This window comes from Melanotaenia boesemani, chromosome 13 (assembly GCF_017639745.1).
Source record: "Melanotaenia boesemani isolate fMelBoe1 chromosome 13, fMelBoe1.pri, whole genome shotgun sequence".
NCBI classification, from domain to species: Eukaryota; Metazoa; Chordata; class Actinopteri; order Atheriniformes; family Melanotaeniidae; genus Melanotaenia; species Melanotaenia boesemani.
This window is the reverse complement of record NC_055694.1, coordinates 11,906,408-11,928,962: the sequence shown is the minus strand read 5'-3', so window position 1 is coordinate 11,928,962 and position 22,555 is coordinate 11,906,408. Positions and strand designations below refer to the sequence as shown.

The 22,555-nt window shown below is 39.8% G+C and overlaps 1 protein-coding gene across 4 annotated transcripts in view; it reads right to left on the bottom strand.

Annotated features, from left to right (window-relative positions):
- slc12a5b (solute carrier family 12 member 5b) overlaps positions 1–22,555 on the bottom strand; it is a 72,976-nt gene that overhangs the window by 8,721 nt on the left and 41,700 nt on the right. The window contains exons 8-27 of one of the 4 annotated variants that reach the window (XM_042003930.1): positions 21,658–21,905; positions 21,357–21,568; positions 21,101–21,268; positions 19,647–19,745; positions 19,447–19,504; positions 17,591–17,765; positions 17,312–17,430; positions 17,120–17,218; positions 16,361–16,480; positions 16,089–16,193; positions 15,799–15,967; positions 15,480–15,675; positions 14,252–14,421; positions 13,995–14,126; positions 13,777–13,884; positions 13,453–13,569; positions 13,028–13,224; positions 10,974–10,988; positions 10,736–10,869; positions 9,665–10,505 (exon numbers count right to left, since the gene is read on the bottom strand). In XM_042003930.1, the coding sequence (XP_041859864.1) occupies positions 10,414–10,505; positions 10,736–10,869; positions 10,974–10,988; positions 13,028–13,224; positions 13,453–13,569; positions 13,777–13,884; positions 13,995–14,126; positions 14,252–14,421; positions 15,480–15,675; positions 15,799–15,967; positions 16,089–16,193; positions 16,361–16,480; positions 17,120–17,218; positions 17,312–17,430; positions 17,591–17,765; positions 19,447–19,504; positions 19,647–19,745; positions 21,101–21,268; positions 21,357–21,568; positions 21,658–21,905 (2,733 nt within the window). In that variant the 3' untranslated portion in view covers positions 9,665–10,413. Of the gene's footprint in view, positions 1–9,664; positions 10,506–10,735; positions 10,870–10,973; positions 10,989–13,027; positions 13,225–13,452; positions 13,570–13,776; positions 13,885–13,994; positions 14,127–14,251; positions 14,422–15,479; positions 15,676–15,798; positions 15,968–16,088; positions 16,194–16,360; positions 16,481–17,119; positions 17,219–17,311; positions 17,431–17,590; positions 17,766–19,446; positions 19,505–19,646; positions 19,746–21,100; positions 21,269–21,356; positions 21,569–21,657; positions 21,906–22,555 lie in introns of those variants that run through there. The other 3 variants (XM_042003932.1, XM_042003933.1, XM_042003931.1) reach the window with 3 other exon arrangements.

Genomic DNA, 22,555 nt, shown 5'->3' with positions numbered 1-22,555 from the left:
CACAACCGCACTCAGCACAGATCACAGCAATAGCCTAGGAAGATTAAACCAAAATATGACTCTATATTATCTTTAAATAAGGAAAGCTCCCGGACGAGCCCCCATTGTGTTACGGACCCCTTCTGGTCTAGGGGTGGAAGGGGTTGAGTAACACAACAAGCCGGTGGTAAGTTCAAAAATAACAATTTATTTACAAAAATGTTCAATAGTTACAAAACTTAAAGTGTCCTTTTCAGGTTGAATATAACAATAACAAACAAAAGGTGACCTATAAAAGGGAAACGCACGCTAACCGGCGGCAAATTATAACTCACTTACAAAAAACACAAAGGAAACTTAACCAAACAAGAAACTATAGAGTCAAACAAAAATCCATATAACTTAACAAACAATCCTAAATAACAAAAGGAGGGGAGTTTCTCCTAATGAGAAGACTCCCAAACAATCAATCACTATAATCACTGAAATTGCAATCCGTCTGTTGAACAGTCCAGTCAAAATACTAAAGGTCCAAGAGCCACCAAGTGTCCTCAGACACATAAACCATACAAACAGCTCAAAGAAACCACACAATGTACAAACTATTCAGAGAACCCAACACGAGGCGAACTGCGTCCTAGTGACACAGCTGGCATGAATAATGACAGGTCCTCCTATTTAAGGGCGAGGCATCTCTCAATGATTTCCAGCTGGGATGAGCGGGAGCAGTAGCGACCAATCGGTGAGGCGGAGGGGAGGAACTGCAGCTTCCGGTCCACAGCCAATCCCGAAGCAGCACTGGCTCAACAGTATTTGCATATCCAAGTCTGGAGTGACAGGCTGGAGGCCAATCCAAAAGGCCAGGGGCCGTAACACCCCCTCCCTTAAAATCTGGCCACAGATACTCCAAACACATCTCCAGCTTGCAATACAGAAACACAGGTTAAACCATCAAGAACACATATACAATCACAAACAGTCCTAAAGACGAGATAAGGCATCCGCGAAAAGGTTATCCACCCCCTTTTTATGCCTAATCTCCAGGTCGTATTCCTGCAGAATGAGTGCCCATCGCATCAATCTCTGATTATGGTTATACATACGACTTAGAAAGGTTAACGGATTGTGGTCCATAAATACCTGAATGGGCACAGGAGAGGATCCCACATATACATCGAAGTGCTGTAGCGCCAGGAGTAACGACAGCGTTTCCTTCTCGATGGTGGAATAATGCAACTGATGTCGGCTGAACTTACGGGAGAAATAACAGACAGGGTGATCAATCCCATCGTTACCAGACTGGAGGAGCACGGCGCCAGCCCCTACAGCACTGGCATCTATATCCAGTTTGAAGGGTTTCTCCATATTAGGAGCCGCTAACACTGGTGCATTTTTAAGTAGAGCTTTTACACTATCGAACGCGTGTTGGCACTTGTGGGTCCATAGAAATTCCTGCTTAGGACTTACTAAGGACGTCAATGGTTCTACAACTGTAGAGTAATTTCTACAGAAGTTTCTGTAATAACCGGCCATCCCCAGAAAACGGCGTAAGGCTTTTCGGTCTTCTGGAATGGGGAATTGGGTTATCGAACTCACTTTAGCTTCCACCGGACGCACGATTCCCTGTCCTACCTGTCGGCCTAGATAGGTGACAGTAGCGCGACCGAATTCGCATTTGGCAAGGTTCAGGGTTAAGCTGGCGTCAGCTAAACGTGCAAATATTGTCTCCAAAGCAGACACATGATCTTCCCATTTGTCCGTGAATACCACCATGTCATCCAAGTACGCAGAACAAAATGGAAGATCCGAAAATAGCGTATTAACGAGACGCTGAAATGTGGCAGGGTCATTACACATGCCAAAAGCCATAACTGTGTATTGCAGGAAGGTATCAGGAGTAGCAAAAGCAGAAATTAATGAAGCACGAGGTGTAAGTGGAACTTGCCAGTACCCTTTTAACAGGTCCAACTTACTGACATATTGTGCATTCCCAATAGTATCTACACAATCGTCTACGCGAGGTAGAGGATACGCATCCGTAACAGTTACAGCGTTAACCTTCCTGTAATCGGTAATAAACCGTGGAGATCCATCGGGTTTGGTTTCAACAAGGCAGGGCGAACTCCAAGGACTGGAACTAGGTACAGCAAAACCATGCTGCAGCAGATAGTCCGTTTGTTTCATCTGAGCCCTTTTTCCAGGATTACACCTGTAGGGATGTTGCTTAATTGGACGACTTGTTCCCACGTCTATATCATGCTGGATGACATGAGTTTGGGAAGGAATGTCCTGAAATATAACAGGGTATCTGTTTATCAAAGAGAGTAGATCAGTTTTCTGTTCGTCAGGCAGGTAATCTAACGTTGAAGTCAGCGATGTCAACATTTCAGAGTTTGACAGCCGCGGCATCAAGCGCGATTCTATGCGTTTCGTCAATGCCAGTTCCGGTTGCGTAGTATCCACCATAGTAAAAGCCGCACAACTCTTCACAGCTTCATGGGATGCGGGAACTTTGACTTTTTTTAATGCAACATCTGCATCACGGGTCACATAAGCCTTGAGCATGTTTATATGACAAACTTGGGTCTTTCTCTTACGATCGGGGGTAACAATGACATAATCAGTTTCACTAAGGCGTTGCTTCACCTCATACGGTCCTACAAATCTAGCAGCTAGCGCTGCGCCCTGTACAGGGAGCAATACCAGTACTTTGTCACCTTCCTCAAAGTCTCGGGAAACGGCCTTTTTATCATAACGGCGTTTCATCACTATTTGGGCGGATTTCAAAGCAATCGCCGCAAACTCACGGGAACGGTGTAAACGTTCTCGAAACGAGGATACATAATCCAATACATTCTCTTGGGCAGACGTGGTGGAGTCAAGGAGTTTCTCTTTTAACACTTTGAGAGGTCCCCGTAATTTATGTCCAAAAACAAGTTCTGCTGGACTAAACCCGAGTGATTCCTGAGGGGATTCACGGGTTGCAAACAATACGAAGGGGATACCTTCATCCCAGTCTTTTCCTTCCTGATGACAGTACTTACGCAACATCGATTTAACTGTTTGGTGCCACCGCTCTAAAGCTCCTTGGCTTTCAGGGTGATAGGCACTTGAAATGACATGTTTTATGCGCAGTTCCGCAAGACTTTGCTTAAATACTTTGGACATGAAATTACTTCCTTGGTCTGTTTGAACTACCCTTGGTAGCCCAAACGTAGAAAAGAATTTCAGTAAAGCTTTCACAACTAACCGAGCTGTAATCCGACGCAACGGAATCGCTTCCGGGTAACGGGTCGCTGGGCACATTAGTGTCAAAAGGAATACGTTACCTGATTTAGTACGTGGCAAAGGACCTACACAGTCCAAAATCAGACGCTCAAACGGTTCTGACATTATCGGGATCGGATGTAAAGGGGCACAGGGAACTTTCTGGTTTGGCTTTCCCATGAGTTGACATGTAGGACAACTGCGGACAAACCTAACTACGTCAGCCTTTAACCCAGGCCAGAAAAAGTGTTTCAACACACGCTGATAAGTCTTATTAACCCCCACATGTCCCGACCACTGATCATCGTGGGCCAAATGTAATACCTGCTGCCTATATGGGGCAGGTATCACTCTCTGAGTCTCCACGTTCCAATCTGTCTCCGCAAGCACAACCGGACGCCAACATCGCAGCAATAATCCACCATCTACATAAAATGCGCTACGTTCGCCACCCCGTTTTTCAGCACTCACCACCTTTTCGAAGCATATGCGTAGTGTAGGATCCTTCTCCTGCGCCTCACTCAGCATTGCACGGGTCACTGACAGCCAGGAGTCAGCAGTGTTGGGCAGAGAATCCTGAGCTTGTACGTCAGGAGCCTCTGTCCCGTTTTCTGCGTTCTCCTGCTGTTCTTCATCTGTAAAGGATGAGAGCAGAAAGCTGTCAGACAGATCAATCCCTTCCTGTATTTCTGTCTTCTTTTGGCGGGCCTGGGCCCTAGTTACCACACAAGTAGGAGAATTTTGTGTTTCCGTAGGATGATCCAGCACTTCCAGGGATGGAGTTACTCTACCCCCAGCAATATCATTTCCTAGAAGCAGAGATATATGGTCAATGGGCAACTCACGACATACAGCCACAGGAAATCGACCCGAGATTAGTTTTGTTTTTAGATACACATAATGCACAGGACAGGGTGCGTATCCCATCTCAACTCCCCGCAATATAACACTGTAGCCCGCATAAGTCTGTTCTGAGAAGGCCAGTGTATTTGCTAAGATCAGGGTTTGAGATGCACCTGTATCACGCAGTACAAGAATCTTCCGCTCCTCAGAGGCGGAGTCAGTTAAAGACACGGTTCCAGGCATTGTAAATGGCTGGAAACATGGATCCAGGGAGCGATCAACCTTTTTCGCTTTACCTGTACACTTCAGAAATCCCACTCCTTTCTCAGTAGGAGATGGAGTTGAAGAATGATTTCGTTTTTTTAATTTTAAACACGCACTGATCAAATGACCCGGCTGATGACAGTAAAAACAGAGTCTTTCATCAGAGCTTCTGTTCTTAGTCGTTCCCATTATGGGTTTTACATCAGTTTTGGCCACAGGCTGAAATACAGTCTTATGAGTTAAAATATACTCGTCTGCTAAGACTGCAGCGGAAGACAACTGTCACTTTCTGTTCATTTAAATGAACCACCAGTTTTTCTGGAAGCTGCTTTTTAAATTCTTCCAGCAACATCAGTTCTCTAAGAGCTTTAAAAGTAGTAACCCCACAAGAAGAACACCATTTATCCAGTAAGGTACTCTTTTCTCGGGCAAATTCCACGTATGTGTGGGTTGCCTCTTTTCTATGGGTTCTAAACCTCTGACGGTAGGCTTCAGGCACAAGCTCGTAAGCTTTTAATACCGTGGCCTTTACAGTGTCATAATTCTGACTGTCCAACAGAGGGAGCGCAGCGACCCCCTCCTGCGCTTTTCCTGAGAGTCTGCACTGAATGAGGAGGGACCAACACTCCTGAGGCCACTTTAATGCAATTGCCATGCGTTCAAACGCAGCGAAATAGCAATCCACCTCAGATTCCTTGAAAACTGGTACAAATGGAATAAATTTTGAAATGTCTAAAGGGATAGAGGAGGGAGCAGTACTCAGGGACCCAGACAGGTCACCAGAGACTTGCTTACCTGTGGCTTTTACCTGAGCTTCCAGCTCCAACTGGCGCAGGCGCACTGCTTTTTCAGCTTCTATTTCCATTCTTTTTATTTCCAGGCGCATTTGTCGCTCTTGGGCCTTTTCCTCTGCCTCCAGATGTAATCTGGCAAGCCGCAACCTCAGCCGAGCATCTAGCGGAGAGGTGCCAGCTTCGGAGAGCAAGGGATCAAAACGAGGAAGAGTGACAGGTGTAGCAGGCCTGTCACCAGCCTCTGAAACCTCTCCAGGGATTTCCGACCCAAGCAGCTCATCCTGCTCAGTTTTGCCAGAACCTATCCCCGAGGGACCCGCTTTTTCAGGCGACGCCACCGGAACACTTTCAGCTTCAATAGCAGCCATTTCTGCCACACACAGTACCCGCCTGTCAACCAGACCAGCCACCACCAACGCCCTCATATCCTTTTTCCTAATTTGCTTCGATAAAGGAATCTCATAAAAGTCGGCCAGTACGGCCAAGTCGTCCTTACGACAGAGGTCGATTTGCTCCAGAGTGGGGTTCTCACGGAACCGCTCCAGGCTAAATCGGACCATCATTAACGTCACAACCGCACTCAGCACAGATCACAGCAATAGCCTAGGAAGATTAAACCAAAATATGACTCTATATTATCTTTAAATAAGGAAAGCTCCCGGACGAGCCCCCATTGTGTTACGGACCCCTTCTGGTCTAGGGGTGGAAGGGGTTGAGTAACACAACAAGCCGGTGGTAAGTTCAAAAATAACAATTTATTTACAAAAATGTTCAATAGTTACAAAACTTAAAGTGTCCTTTTCAGGTTGAATATAACAATAACAAACAAAAGGTGACCTATAAAAGGGAAACGCACGCTAACCGGCGGCAAATTATAACTCACTTACAAAAAACACAAAGGAAACTTAACCAAACAAGAAACTATAGAGTCAAACAAAAATCCATATAACTTAACAAACAATCCTAAATAACAAAAGGAGGGGAGTTTCTCCTAATGAGAAGACTCCCAAACAATCAATCACTATAATCACTGAAATTGCAATCCGTCTGTTGAACAGTCCAGTCAAAATACTAAAGGTCCAAGAGCCACCAAGTGTCCTCAGACACATAAACCATACAAACAGCTCAAAGAAACCACACAATGTACAAACTATTCAGAGAACCCAACACGAGGCGAACTGCGTCCTAGTGACACAGCTGGCATGAATAATGACAGGTCCTCCTATTTAAGGGCGAGGCATCTCTCAATGATTTCCAGCTGGGATGAGCGGGAGCAGTAGCGACCAATCGGTGAGGCGGAGGGGAGGAACTGCAGCTTCCGGTCCACAGCCAATCCCGAAGCAGCACTGGCTCAACAGTATTTGCATATCCAAGTCTGGAGTGACAGGCTGGAGGCCAATCCAAAAGGCCAGGGGCCGTAACACTGTTGTATTAAAATGATTTCGATTTATTGCATTTTGTTCAGACGTATAAAATTGGTTTCAGCAAGCCATTACATCCTGTTCAAATGGGGTGTTCAAAAAGAGCATTTAGTGCAATCTGTTTTCTTAGCTAAGCGTTTTTTGTCTGAATGAACTTATATGAACACAGTTATTACAAATTAGACTGATGTGGATTATAATTGGACTAAAATGAATAGGATTCAGCTGGACTGAATCTTTAAAGGTGCTCTGAAATGACTTTGCCGTGAATTGATGCCATACAAATAAAACTGACTTGAATTGAATAACTTGTCCATGAGTGCAAAAAATATGCTAAACACAAAGTTTGTCCAACATTTTCAAAGACATAACAAGCTTAATTTTTTATTTCTACAAAACCTGTTTACACTTACATGGTATTGCTAAACCTAACATCACAGATCTTCATACAAATGGCTTCAACATATTTTAGAGCGTCCTCAGAGGAATGAGTGACAGTTGCACACAGACATATAACACACACACTGAGTGAGAATGTTTAAAAACTATTTTTAAATGTTACACACCCACTCTTGTGAGTCAAACTCTGATTTTTCTGTGCAGATTATTACCATCAAGGAATTATGTCTTTGTGTTTCACATGGTGAGGTTCTTCATACTTTATAATACAGCATAAAAACAACATGTGCAAAATAAAATAAAGGATATATACTACAAAGACTCTTTCCATACTAATAAACTTTTTTGGGGCAAGGTAACAAACTCTTATCTTATCCTACGACTGCAACAGAATTTGTGGACTTGGTGGACGAATAAGGAAAAAAAAAAGGAAAAATGATCTGACACATTTGTTCAAAATATATATAAACATACACTGACTAAATGTTTCTCCAACCTTTAGAATTATCTATATTTCTGCATAAAATGCACACATCATCATTATTTTAGCATAACATCTAAAATAGAGACCCCGGCAAGAAAATAATTAAACAATATTATATCGGCTCTTTTTTTTTTTTTTTTTTCTTTTTTTACTGAAGAAAAGTAATTCAGTACTACAGATCTGTGACAGAAGCACTTAAACCTATATGACTAGTTATTCTAGTAGCTAACTTGACACTTGGCTGTGCATGGGCACCTTGTTCAATTTAATTAACAGGGATCTATCAAAGCATGATATATATATATATATATATATATATATATAATTTATATTATATTTTTTATATACATATTTATTTATTTATTTATTCATGTGTGTGTAAGATTTATATGGACCTCAGACTTATGTTGCTTATTAGGCTTTTAACAATTACTATAAACCTTTATTATTTTAGGAGTTTGGCCTCCACCAGTAGACAGATTGTATATAAATGGAGAAAAATTCAAAACTTTACCAGAAGTGAGAACTAACAAGGATGTGCAACAGTGACGTCACAAAGAAATTCAGTAAACAGTTAAATGCCTCTTTTGCATTGGTTAATATTCATAAACACACCATCAGGACAATACTGAACAACAATGCTGTGTGTGACAGGGCTGCGAGAACTGTCCTGAAGGTTGTTTGAAAGTATTTTGTGGAGAAATGTGATAAAAAAAAGAAAACAAAACGTCTAATATGAAAATAAGAAAAAGCTTCCATCTAGCATAAGAACAATATCCCATATGGTAGAAGAATGATTGGTCCTGTTTTATTGCATCTGGGACAAGACAGTTTACATTCATTGATTGTATATTGGATTCCTAATTACACTAGCCAGACAGTAACCCTACAGACTGTTCCACCTAAGGATAAATAAATAGGAATCATTTGAAAGTTTTATAGTAGCAAAGTCATGCAAAGCCTTAAAAATGTTTAGGAAAGAAGCTATAACATCTTTGAACTGAAAGTACAAAATGGAAGAAAATTACTGCAGGCTGATGTGCAAGACTGATTAAATTCCTGGAAATATTTAGTTGCAGTTATTTCTGCACAACCGAATAAGCAAAAACTGATATTTAGCAAAGACACATCTTTTTGCAACCTACAAATAGAATTATTTTGTTGCATTTTTTCTTCTCTGAAGACAAAAATAACAAGAATCAATATTTTTTTAACAAATGGTTCAGATGACAATTATAACAATGGTTAAAATTTCAAGCAGTAATGAGATAAATATTTTATTTTGGTATTATCTATCTTAAGCAAGTGGTGGAGGTCGTTTAGGTAGGTTTATTTCCACAGTTTTAAAAATAAAACTAATTTTAGTCATTGAAAAGTTTGCTCTACCAAACGGTAGAGCAGGCTTATTAAAGGGTTAAATATATTTTCTGAAACCTGATGATGTATTCGGTCACGTTTGTGCAGAAATAAAAACGTTTCTACAGGGTTCACTAAATTTTAAATATAACTGCACTAGCTAAACATCCACAGTGAACACATTCAAACCAACAAAACTTAATTTCTGATCAATAACAGTCAACCCAGAAATCTAACATACACTTTCTGATATTCCCTTTTATCACATCACACATATTCAGTGTCTGCCTTTTAGAGAATTATAGGCAGATCTGAGCAAGTGAACTTTAAAAGGCAGGTAAGTTAGTAACCCTTGGACAGAGCAAGATCAGCAGTTTTCCCATGATTCTGGTTAATATGTCAAAGTTATTGATCTTCAAGCATAAATCTTGACAAGTAGGGAGATAAAAAAATGCCAAGCTGTTTCTATCCATGCTCTCACCATCTATAAAGTATATCAGAAGTAATAATATTATTTATTTCTCATCCCAGTTGTTTAAATACCCCATTAAGTCATATTTGATGTTTAAATTATTTTGAAATATTTTTGCACAATGCAAAGCCTACATGCCTTTATCTGTACCATCTATGAGCCTTCCTAGTTTGTGTTTTGGCAAGAAATCTGTCAATATACAATCCTTATATAATGTGGATTTTAAAGAAAAAATAGTCTGGGACAAAATTTAAACTTTGAGTTAGTAATATAAAATAATTAAGATAAAAAATATGATTTTATTTGCCATCTCTCAGTGTTTTAGATGTGGAAATCTAGGCTAATCAAACCATAAGTTAATGCAAAATGATCACAGAAGCAAATGTGTGTTTCAGCATGTCCCCTAATCCACATGATCCAATTGTGGCAGAGACAATGAAGTCATACAGTCTGGTTTAGGGCCATCATTCTCTACATGAAATCATTTTATTTACAATTTAGCATTTTTTTAAATAAAAGAACAAGCCAGGGATGTTACTGCTGCTCTTAAGTTATGTATGCAGCTTCTCGGATTGTGTAATTCAATATTTAGGGCACTAAACTTACTTTGATCCTCTGGATTTGCCTGTTACCCTGACAATCACCTCTGCTGTTGAAATATCCCAGAAATGAGTGTGAATGTATCACATGAACATAGAAAGACCCTCATCTAACATTCAGAATTACTTTCATTAACAGCAATCTGACATGCTACTTTTGCCTATTCAAACATACAACAGAAAACATAAAGACAGAAAGGATTTGAAGAATAAATACATAAATGACATTAAAACTTAACAATGGAAAATAAGTGAAAAGGAAGGAATATTTCTGAAGAATGGCAAGGGAAAATGCTGAAAGCAAAATGTTGATTCAACAGGTCAAAAGGGAATTTTCTGCGAATAGGTTTCTGTCAGATCTTTTGAACAACCCACAATTCATCTGCTGTTTTGATTTTTGAAGGTAACAGATACAGATGGGTCCATGGCAGCCAATGCCATCTGACAACACTGCAGTCTGGTGGCAGGATGGGAGGATTTTCCTGGAGGAGAGGCAGAGGAAGCCAGAGTTCTGACAGGTGCTGTGAAAAGCCCCTCAGGAGTAGATGGTGATGACTTCACGTCCTCCTCCGCGCACAAGGAGGACCCGATTCAGACCTTCAGTGAGCACCTCAAGGAACTCCATGTCTGAGACATTCAGAGTGAAGGATTGCAGCTTTTTTGTACTCTAAATGCTACAACTATCCAACATATTTCGCACCCTTTTCAGCCATGAATTGCACAACTCAGGCCTGACAACATGGTACATTATAGAACCATTTATGTGTTTGATTATCTTGTTATAACCCTCATGTGAAAAACATGACCCAAGCTAACTCACAAAAATACATTGATACAGTAAGTTAGGTGGAGGATACAATTTTCATCGCCCACTCGATTCTTTGGTGGTCCAGGCATGTTGAGCAGGACAAGTTTTGCCTCCTTGGACTTCTTTGTGATGACCTCATTGAGCCGCATCGCTGTATGCATGCGCCTCACGTCCCTCTGGTTCCTGACAAGAGAAACAACAACAGGTCTCGCTGGGTTTGATTAAAAAATTGACCTTTTGGTTGATCAACTCAAGCAGCTTGCCTCACAAAAAATGTTCATACTTACAAGTTCTCCCATTCCCTGCAGCATGATCGGAGGAAAGTAATAATATCTGATTTACTTAAAGGAGAACTGCCAATACACACAGGAAACTGCATCTATTTATTGGATTGTCTTATTATCAGTAACATGGCATACACTCAAAGTTCACTTTATTAGGTACACCTGTTTAATTTCTAGTTAACACAAATAGCTAATCAGACCACACATGGCAGGCATGGTGAGGAAACTTACTGAAGTTCAAACCGAGCATCAGAATGGCAAAGAATTTAGGTGACATTGAAGGTGTCATGGTTTTTTGTTGCCAGGTGGGCTGGTCTGAATATTTCTGAAACTCCTGATCTACAGTTTTTTTCATGCACAACAATCTCTAGGGTTTACAGGATCCAACCTGCCCTGTATCAGTGGTTCAGACAGGTATAATTGTGTGGAGGATACTTTTTGGTAGACTTTATCTCCCTTAGTCTCAGCCGAGCATAGTTTAAATGCCACACCCTACCTGTAGGAGTCACTTTGAGATGTTGTCAATTGGTCCAGTAGGTGGCATTGTATTTAATTGATAGCACCATATAGTTAGGAACTATCTATCAGGTTGCTGTTGCTGTACAGAGGAAACAAACAAGTTTTGACCGCTATCGCTACCGCTGCTTGTATTGTTTTATTTGATGATTGGAATTTAGGGTGAAGATGGAACTGTACTGTGGATTATTGCCAAGGAAATGAAGAATCGTTGGGATGAGTAATACATTTTAAGCAAAGTAAAATGATGAAGTTTGGATACTTTTTCCGTTTATTAATCACACAAACGGATGACAAGATAGTGATATGCTCTCAGTGTAACCATCTTCTGATGGCTTCTTACAACATGCACCATGTCACAAAGCTCAAACCATCTCAAACTGGTTTCTTGAACATGAACATGTACTCCAATGGCCTCCACAGTCACCACCTCTCAATCCAGTGGAGCACCTTTGGGATGTGGTGGAATGGGAGATTTGCATCATGGATGTGCATTTAACATATGTGGAGCAGCTGCATGATGCTATCATGTCAATATGGAGCAAAATCTCTGAGGAATATTTCCAACACTTCATTAAATATATGTCATGAAGAATTAAAGCAGTTCTGAAGGCAAAAAGGAGTCCAGCCCAGTGTTGGCAACGCGTATCTAATAAAGTGGTTGGTGAGTGTATATACACAGAAAACGTGAGTAAGTTGCTCAGAGGTGGGCTTGGCTAAACAAATACAGTAATTCACAATAGAGGTGCAGAGAAAATGAAGAAATGCAACCTTCAGCTGACTGAAAGATTTGCTGGTAAGAATTCACCTTTTTTAAGTTGAACGAAAAGATGGTTGGGAAATTGCCGTTCCTGTCACAAGGCTGGGCCAGCTATGAGAATGTTGCCATTTGTTTTTCTGCTTGTTTGCAGAGTTTTAAAGACTACAAAACTAAAATTTATGAAGTTTGCCAGAAAGTTGGAATGTTGCTAAAGAAGAATGAGTTACATTTTTGGATCAGATTTTGATCATTTTTGCTAAAAGTGTTAAACAAAGCTTTGGATTTGGTGGAAGATGAGCTCTTATTTGATCCCTTTTTTCATAAACTGTTTTACTGCTTGCATGAGAAACATTAAATCAAACCTGAGAAAATGGAGGTAAATTACATTAAACTAAATGAAACTGAATGAAATTTAATATGCCAAGCCTCTAGCTTCCATACACATCTCTTTTTTTCCTATGTCAAGAGGAGGCTAAAGGTTAAAAACAAGAAACAAACAAACAAAAAAAAAAACACATAGCATACACTACCAGTCACTGGCTGACACGTACTTATTGGATTTAATAAGAAAGTGTATCCAGACTTTTGACTGGTATCTTTTTAAGCAAAAGACAAAAATCTACTTTAAATGTTTTTCCATTTTAATATCTATATTGTGAATATCCACACATCTCTCTTTAAACACTGGATCAAGAGTCTAAATGCACCAAAGTTAACAATTCAGCCACATGTGTGATTTTGCTGGCTGTACTGAGTTGGATGAAGGTGCCAGGTCACTCACGGTTTCATGCTGAAGAGATCTTTGCCGGCCTCTGGTGTTGGTGCTAAATGGATCTTCCTCTTGTCACCACTCTTGCTGTCTGTCCAAGTGGCAGTGCCTCCTCCTGGTGGGGCAGCAGGTGATGTGGGGCTGGTGGGACTGGAGGCATTCTTACTGTGGATCAACTGTACCTGTTTAGGGTTGGAGACAGCCTCAGACTGAGAGACAAACACATGACATGACAGTGTGACAGGGTGAAAAAGTGAAGAGAGACGCCTGTCAGAAAAGGTGAACCTCTGGAAGCCAGTGAAAAATCACTGAGCAACTACTGATCTTGAGATGAAGGAGGTCAGCCTCATAACTTGAAAAACAAAAGCAGGAGAATGTAGAGACACAACAGGTGTGGAGGATGTTTTTTTCTCCTACGGAGGTAAGGGAGGAGTTACCTCATCTTCTGGTTTTTCAGCCACACTGGCACCCTCCTCTGTGCTATGCTGGGGACGCAGGGCAGGTGGCTTTTTACGCCGGATGGACCCGCGGGATGAATCTGTAATACTTTGGATCTGTAAATGAAAAAGAAATGCATTATTTGATTTCTAATTTCCCTCTGGAGCTCATTTTCCTCCAAATCAATGAAGACAAGTCCAAACACCTTAAGAACCAATTCCCTGCCTAAGAGAAGCTATTTGAGGAGCTTAAAGTGATAATGAAATGACGAAATGAGTCATTTTCACTTGTTCCAGCAATAAACACCGACTTTTCTCACTTACCTCTCTCTCCATCTCATTCTTGGTCAGATGCATCTGTTTAAGGATCTGCGATCGTTGCTCCATTATCAGTGTCTTCTCGTAGGTGTAAGCTGAGATGTCATGGTCAAGCTTTAAGAGGAAAGCATGTTTTTAAGTATCATATGGCTGCTAAACCCCCTTCACACCCCATCCGCAGGTCTTTATTTGTATACTCATAATGTGTCAGACAAATCTCTCACCATCTCCACCACTTCTACCGCAGCATCAATGCGCAGGTGATAGAGGAAGGTGATGAGGTCTTTCTTCATCTGAATGCTGTTGTCATCCAATTGAGCTACAGTGAAAATGCGCATCTTGCACTTCCTCCACACCTGTGGCACAAAACAACAAGAAATTTTCAGTCTGCATTGCTCTTTTACGAACCCAGACTCATTTCTCCCCACAAAGTCTACATGAAACTTTTCAAGTACAAAGTGTACACAGTCTCATTTCCCACCTTATGTTGGCGCAGCAGGAAGGGAAGGAGCATCAGCATGCCTCCATCATGGACAATCCACCAAACATCTATGTGGCCTTCAGTGAAACGCTCTCCATTGGATGGATAACTGGAGATATTTTTGGGAACCAACAAGGCTAAACTGGCAATAGTTGTTTCTCTGACCACCTCTGCAGATGGAAAAAGGACATTTGAAATAATGAAGGCCTGAAAAAGAATTCCCTCAAATTCTTTTATTTTTATTAATTTTTTCCAACCATATAAAGTCAAGAGTCCAACCCATATTGGACCTGAAACACACCAGTACCTGTATAACTCTAAACCATCTAGTATGTATTCCATAGGGTCTATAAATCTTTCTGGAACATTTTTCAAACTTTAGTAAACTGGACTTATGTAGTCAATAAAAATTAAAAAAGTTAACTTTTCATGCCATCTGGTATTCAGCAATTACAAACGACACGTTTATTGTGCATCTCGACCACCTATTAAGAATCTGATGTTGTTCTCCCTGTGCAACTTCCATATAAAACAGTTGCCAGCTGACATCATACAGTGACACTGTGGCATTTTCTAAATCCCATATTAAAATACTGCATTTTTCATTCTCATTTAAATAAGAAACTTTGTATGTTTAAAGCTGCTATGAAATTATTCATTGTTTTATTCTTTTGTATAGTTAGTATAGATAATACATGTTTTTCTAACTCTTACCATTTTAAACATTTAAACATAACAATGTATTTTTAATCTAACCCTAAACATGTACTTTTAACTACTAACTGCAACCATTAGTAAATGGAAATTAAGTAGAAAAGTAATGACTTCAGTAGAAAAACAAATGGACTGAAGAAAAACTTAAGACGACTAAAGACAGATTCAAACCAGCAATGTCGTATTTGAAGCTTGGTAGTGTGACGCCATCCACCACTCAAAACTTTCCTGAGGGCTCACAGAAGTCACCAAACCTCCAGCAAACATGTATTAAAGTCAGCAACGTTACTGGTTGTCAGCCACAGATTTTAATGTTGCTGTCAGACGACCCACAATCTCACAGTGAGGAGGCAGTTTTACATGTTGGTATTGTACCCTATTCACCTTGAACCTAAGAAACCCATTAACTTTGGTAGTTTTAATGTAGATAAGATATGCAATTAGTTATAAAAGAAGATGGAAAGCACATTAAAATACAAACATTTCAGATATTTTCATGTCACCTGTGGCTTACCGATGAAGTTCTTGAATTGCTGGTAGTACTCTGGCTGTTTCCAGTTACGGGGCCAGCTGACCATCACAGTGTTGTGCTTCAGACCTCCGAGCCCTCCAACCTGAATCAGATGAGAGGTCCCATCTCTCAAATTGGAGGAAATTACCACCTGAGAGAAGCCCTTTACCTTCTCTGTCTCCATCAACTTACGCAAAGACTGCAGACAAACAGTGAAGAAAAGACAGTTGTGAGAAAGTACATCTGGTAATGAGCTGTGCTGAAGCAATGAGACATGATTAATATGAACCCATTCTTTATGTTTCAAAGCAAAGTTACAGACCTGGTCTGCCTTCTGGGCTTCAGTATAGTTGTCGAGGAAGGTTCCTTGAACAGAGGTGCCAACGATGGTCAGACCTTTGCCTGCTTTAAGCTGATTGGTCAAGGAGAGAAGACGGGGCTGCTCCACATTCTGTTCAGCATCCACACTCACCAGAACCAGGACCTGAGGTCTTATATTATGCAAAGCAGCATGGCAGTGAAAAATCCACAGAATGTCACTGGTAAACTTTATATTTTCTATATCAAAACTTAACAAAAAAATAGCAGTCTTGGAAGATGAAATGAACTGACCTCCAGTTCTTGGTGTGGGGTGGTCCCTCCTCCAGCCTCATCAGAGAAAATCGTGCAGCGCTGAGTGAAATACCTCGTATACCATCACCCCACTCCTTCTCAGCTCTGTTTTACAGCATATTAATAGTTAGCACATGATGTATCTGGAATGTTGTAATCCATTTATATGACCACTCTGAGACTTATGCTAAATTAAAACAAGTCCAATTGTTTGTTATTAAAATAATCCAGTTAGGAAGAAATCAAAGTCCTATGTTGTCATGAAAACTTACCCACAGAATTCAATATATTTGTAGATGCAGGTGGCGATGCCCATGGCAACTATGGCGTAATACCAGGAACAGATGAACATGAGCGACAGGCACAGGCTCATACCAAGAAAGGATAAAGCCCTATGGATGACATAACATCCCTTTTAGTTTTAGTGGAACAGCCAGCTAAAACAGAGTAGATAGATAGATCGATAGATCGATCGATAGATAGATAGATAGATAGATAGATAGATAGATAGATAGATAGATAGATAGATAGATAGATAGATAGATAGATAGATAGATAGATAGATAGATAGATAGATAGATAGATAGATCGATCGATCGATAGATAGATAGATAGATAGATAGATAGATAGATAGACAGATAGATAGATTATTGTCAACTGCCATAATTTTTAATTACAACGGCAAGATGAAGTAATTCAAGGAAATGCAACACAAATTTTAAGTAGATTTGATCTCACAAGGACCTGCTATTGTTTTGCAGGTATGGGTCTTTTTCAAATAAAATGTGCATTATGTATCAATTTGTGATTTATTCTTTAATAAAAAATGACAATAAAAAATGTCAAAAACATTGTGGCTCAAATACTGAAGTTTCATAATAGATAGAATTTACCTTTAGACAACAACAACAAATAAAGAAAAGATGCAAAATATAAAGAAAATGAGGAGATTGTTAGACACTGGGACCAATAAAAACTTTTAACTGACATTCTACTTGTTTGGAAAGTTCTTATTTACACACAAACTCACCAGTGGTAGAACTTAAAGCGCGGCCTCCAGTTCGGCGTCCTCAGCAGAGTCTGCAGGGCGCAGGCAAGATTGACAAACATGTAGCACATCAAGAAAAACCTTCAAAAAGAAGACCAGTGAAGAGAAGTAAGCCTGAGAAGATCTTAAATACAATAACTGTGCTCAGTAGTGAATTCACATGGTTATCCTTACATAGAGAGGATGGGGGCAACTGCATCCAGGGAGGCGATGATGATGCCAATCTCACAGATACTAGCTGTAAGTAGGAGCGCCCAGGTGGGCTCCCCATTGGCTTTGCCATGTCCAAAAATCTGCATTAATAGAGATTTTAGTCAAGAGATGGTTATCTCTGCAGCACAGGACAAAATAAAACACTCAAGTATCTACAAAAGTCCTGGCTGATTTATTTAACTGTGGCTCAGAATACATTAAAGGCAATGGATTTAAATGCTACTGTACAAGCATGCTCACTCTAAGAAATGGGATTATGCCATCTCTTGAGATAGCCTGAAGCAGACGTGGCGCTCCTGTGAGACTCTGAAGTCCAGCTCCACATGTGGAGAAGAAGGAGCCAAACACAATGACCCATGGGGATGGCCATGCCAGGGTGCCAATCACCAGGTTACCATTAACTCCTTCACCAAACCTGTTGAACAAAGTGAAAACTCAAAACTAAAATAACACATTAAATATTAATATTCAACAGATTAAATATTAAATTTCAACAGATGCTCAGTAAGAAAAAAAAATCTTGATAATCAATTACTGCTTCTTCTAACTGGTAACTAAGAGTGGTTTGCAGCATATTACATCCTCATCTCATTTGAAACACACAAGTAGTACTAACATTAAAGAACAATTTTCACTATTAAAAACTATTTAAACTAGAAAGGTTTCATAGAGGTTTTAGTGAGAGAGATGTGTTACTGATATTAATGTTGCACCACTTTCAGACAGCTGGACAAACTGTATTGTTACGTCCCCGTGTCTGCACCCTGGGCCCCTATGTGTAAGGTTTGGTGCCTAGTCTGTCATCCTTCACCTGGCCTACTGAGGACTCTTGCCTCTACAGTGATTCGTTCACTATGCTTCCGCATTCCTTCTGGAGAGAGAGACCGACACGAGGATCTCATTGGACAATGGTTCTGCCGAGCAGAGTCGTCATCGACCAATCAGCTCCGAAACGACTTTTAAAGGCGGGACGGAGCCAGGAATCAGGGCAGCTGTGTTCCTTCGGCCCACTGCTCGCCAACTCTGGGATTGTGTGTGTGATTGTAGTAGCTGGTCTGAGTACCGATTGCGGTTTGTAAGAGCGTTAACTTCCTCACACTATTGTGTTTGTTGATGGTTGGAATTGTGAGCTCTCCTTCTATTTTGTATTTTGGTTTATACCGTTTGTAAGAGTAAGAGTAAGACTATATTTTTGTTTAAAGGATTTTTGTAAGCAGCTCTATTTTTGTGTTAAAGTTAATGATAAGATTGATATTTTGGTTTGTGTAAATATTAGATTTTGTACTGGATTTAAATAAGTTTTAGTTATGAAATATTAAGGATTTGTTATTTTGTTTTTTGTTATTACCTCATTGAAGACACCTTGAGTTGATTGAGTTAATTATCTGAATTTGATCACCATGGTTGTCCTTGGTTAATTTGAACCCTGTTGTATATTTGAATTTATCATTAAATATTTGTACTTATTTTAAACTGGATCCAGTTAGCTTTTGTTACGGACCCTAATTCCCCCTGGTCTCGAAAGGGGCTGTAACAGTATTCACATAGCACAGTCCTGCCATGTGGTGATGCAAAACCAGACTGAATGTTAAAGGATCACAGGTGGTGCAGCCAATAAAGGATGTTCTGTAGTTGAGAAAGTGCAAACTGTCCAATGCAGTGTATTTACACTCATGGTATAGCTCTCCCTCCAATCACTATGCAGTTCCTTCAAGGTTTGAGATGTTTTAGATGGGGGAAAATTTCTTCTTTCAGTGGCCCTGTTCCCATTAGATTTTAGCTTTAGCTAATCCATCTTTAAGCTTCTGAATTTCTAAACTCCAAAGAACCCTTTGTCCACTGCAGGTGAAATATTAACTATTCATAAGTACGTCATACAACTCCACTTAAAACAAAAAAACAAAAACAAAGATACAAAAAAAAAAACTAACAGAGAAAATTTAATTATTTCTGTTGCAAACCTGTAAACTGGCCATCACACAAGCAAAAAAACTACTTATTTACTTATGCATATGAATGTTCAAGTTTTCTGTCTGATTGATTTAAATGTGCACTAATAATAAGGATATACTTCAGATTTATATGATCAGACTTACTTATCTCGAAGTACTACTCCTTCTATACATGCACCAAACAACACCACACAAGACATGTCTGAGCAAAAATTCTGTTAAGGAACACAAACTAAGAAAATTTGTCACAAATATAAGAAAATGTGGGAAAGGTTCTGTCGGCATTATCAGTCAGCACATGTGGATGTCTTTTTTTGGATCGGCCACAGGGCAGTGAAGGATACAAACTGTTGATGTGGTAGTGATGGCTGCAATTGTGCCAATTGGGATCGACTTCTGAGCATCACGCAGGTCACCGGAGCGGTTGGAGCCAGCCATAATCCCTGTGAGGGGAGCAATGAGATACAGCTTCATGCTTTCACCTCTGCGTGGGGAAGATATTTCTCTCTCTTGGACTCTCCTCATGTGTCTTGTTTCATGATAATGAGAGTTTTCCACAGTTCTGGATGAAGTTTTGTTTAACTCTGATAAGTGATGACAAACTTTTTAGACGTCATGAGAGACGCTACCAAGACATCATCTCCGTTTACCACAGCTAAGTTTTAGCTTGTCCTCTATTGACTAAGCCAGCTTTTATCAATAAAAAGACTCCTACAAAGTCACAGATTACATTTGAGTCCATATTATACCCAGATATGAGGATTAATGGGCTTATTTTTTAGGCTCTAAGTTGTTTAAATTTTAACTGTGGCTCCATCGTAAAGTCTGCTGCTCCATTTGAACATCAAGTGGGTAATCTAGGGTCACATATTATACCTTGTAGTTGTCCAAAACTTCACCACCAAAACAGATTATAGTAAATACATGTTATTAAAGTGCATATGCATAGACTTCTTTCTAAACAGTTTTATCTACATGTTTCGACACTTTAAGTCATTTTAATCTTTAATCTGTGACAGTGTAGTATTTGCAATGATAACATTACTTTGACTCGAAAATCAAAGCTCACTTTAATTGAATTTACGTGTATATTAATATGTATATTATTATAAGGATATAAAATGTGTATAAGTTGGTGTAAATAGTCCAAGTTAAGTTTAGTGTGTGACAGTGAGCATGACGGCAAAAGAAAAGAACATACGTCACACTGCAGACAGAAGAGAGTTCCTAGTGAGTGTAGTGTGAGTTTGTGTTTACTTTCTAAACCAGTCTGCTGGTTTTTACTGAGAGGATCTTTCACAGAATTTCTTTACACAGTCAGAGAAAATGGGGGAACTTAGTCTGATCAAATTAAAGTTGCAGTGGCAGATAATTTTTGTCCACTTGGGGGCAGCAAAAACAAGGTGTATATAACACCGTTTTCCTGAGCTCACAGAGACTTTTTGACATAAATTCTCTCCAACCCATTTTCACTGGGGAGGGATTTTCTCAAACAAATCACTTGCCAATGTTATCTAACCACTTCTGTTAGTTAATGCTTAACTATAACAACAGTATCAGTCCTGGCCTTCAATGGCTAGTCTGTGAGAAATTGCTGTTTCATCTCATGAAGCAGCAGCAGGTATAACAGCATTTAGATATAGAATTTCTTAGTGAGTGAAGAAAGCACAGACATGTCTTTATCCTCTTTTCACTTTTTTTTCCCAGACTATAAAACATCTTTATAAAACTATATCAAGTATTTAAAAATGCTTTAAATCCTGATAAAGGGGACCTTAATGGTGTCTTTGGTGCTTACCTGTGACAGATGGGAAGTAAATTCCCACCAGCAAGGTGAAGAAGCTGGTGATGTCAGCCAGCACATACCGGTTAGAGTTGGTTGTGGGACTATCAGGGTCCACATTTGATACAAGTCCACGTTTCTCCAGTGTCATCCCCTTTTCCAGATATTTCCCAAACAGGTTCTCTGACAGAAAGACAGAACAAACCCAATGCAAATAAAATAAGTAAATAATAGGAACTGCTTGAGGCATGTATTCAGATAATAAGCTTACCTGCCAGGATGCCACTAGTGACCCCTGGAATACCCTGAATCTCTGTGACGTTGTTATTAATGAAGTATTCATCACAAGTGGCATTGAGGGACTCAGAATCACAAAAGGACCTCCACAGTTTGGTGGTGACCGTCTCATTATCTATTTCAATGAACTTGGCACAGATATCATATGCTTTAGAAGTAAGAGTTCGATTTCCAAGGAGACAGACCCTGTAAAAAAAATCCAATAAAATTAATTGCCATCACATGTTGTAATTTAACATCACTACAGAACAATGACTCATAAAATATTAACTTACGGAAATTCAGGAGGTTCAATGGCAGTCTTAATGACTCCGGCATAAACAGCCAGAATTGAGAGAATGACACAGGCCAAGAAGACCAGGGCCAGCTTGTTGACATATTTAACCCCAACAAACACCACCAGCGCCATGAAGCTCAGCACAATGGTGCCATACACCCGCATGTTGTTGAGCAGAGCCAACTCTGCTTCCGCCCCCTCCAGACCCTCGATCTTAAAGATAGCTGCCTGAGGGACAATATAAATCTGAAAGAGAACAGAGGGAGACAGCCGAGGAAGGGAATCAGAAGACAAAATGATAAGGATGAGGCAAAAAATGTAGGGAAGTTTGGGAAAAAAGAGTGGAAGCATGAGAACAAAATCCCAGTAAGTCAACCTTTGCATGTGTTTGCCAGAATGTTATTTCAGATAATCTGTATGCTTCGTTTATGTTACCCTGTGTTCTCCAGCTTTTTATTTAGCAAGAGGATTTTTATTGTTTTATTCCTGCTATATTTATTCACAGTTATAACTGATCCAACTTATTAACTTATAGTATAAGTTACAGTATTAACTGGACACAGAGTTAAATTTTCAGGAGGAAAAAATGGATAATGTTCAGGACTAGTCATAGAATCTTAACATTGATTAAACATACATTTAATAGAAAGAAAATATTTATCTTTATCTTCCACAAAGCCGCCAGCAGGATACAATTTAAACTTGGACTGTGTTCAAGTACAACAATGAAAATTACTTGAAACATCTCACTTCTCGACTCTCTCAGTATGAGTGCTGTTTATTAAGCCCTTTGTGAGAAATTAGACTGCCGTTAAATGAAAGTGCCAGCGTGATTAAACACAGGATCATTTGACATAATGAGACCTTTTCACAGCCCACATTTTAAGTCAAGCAGA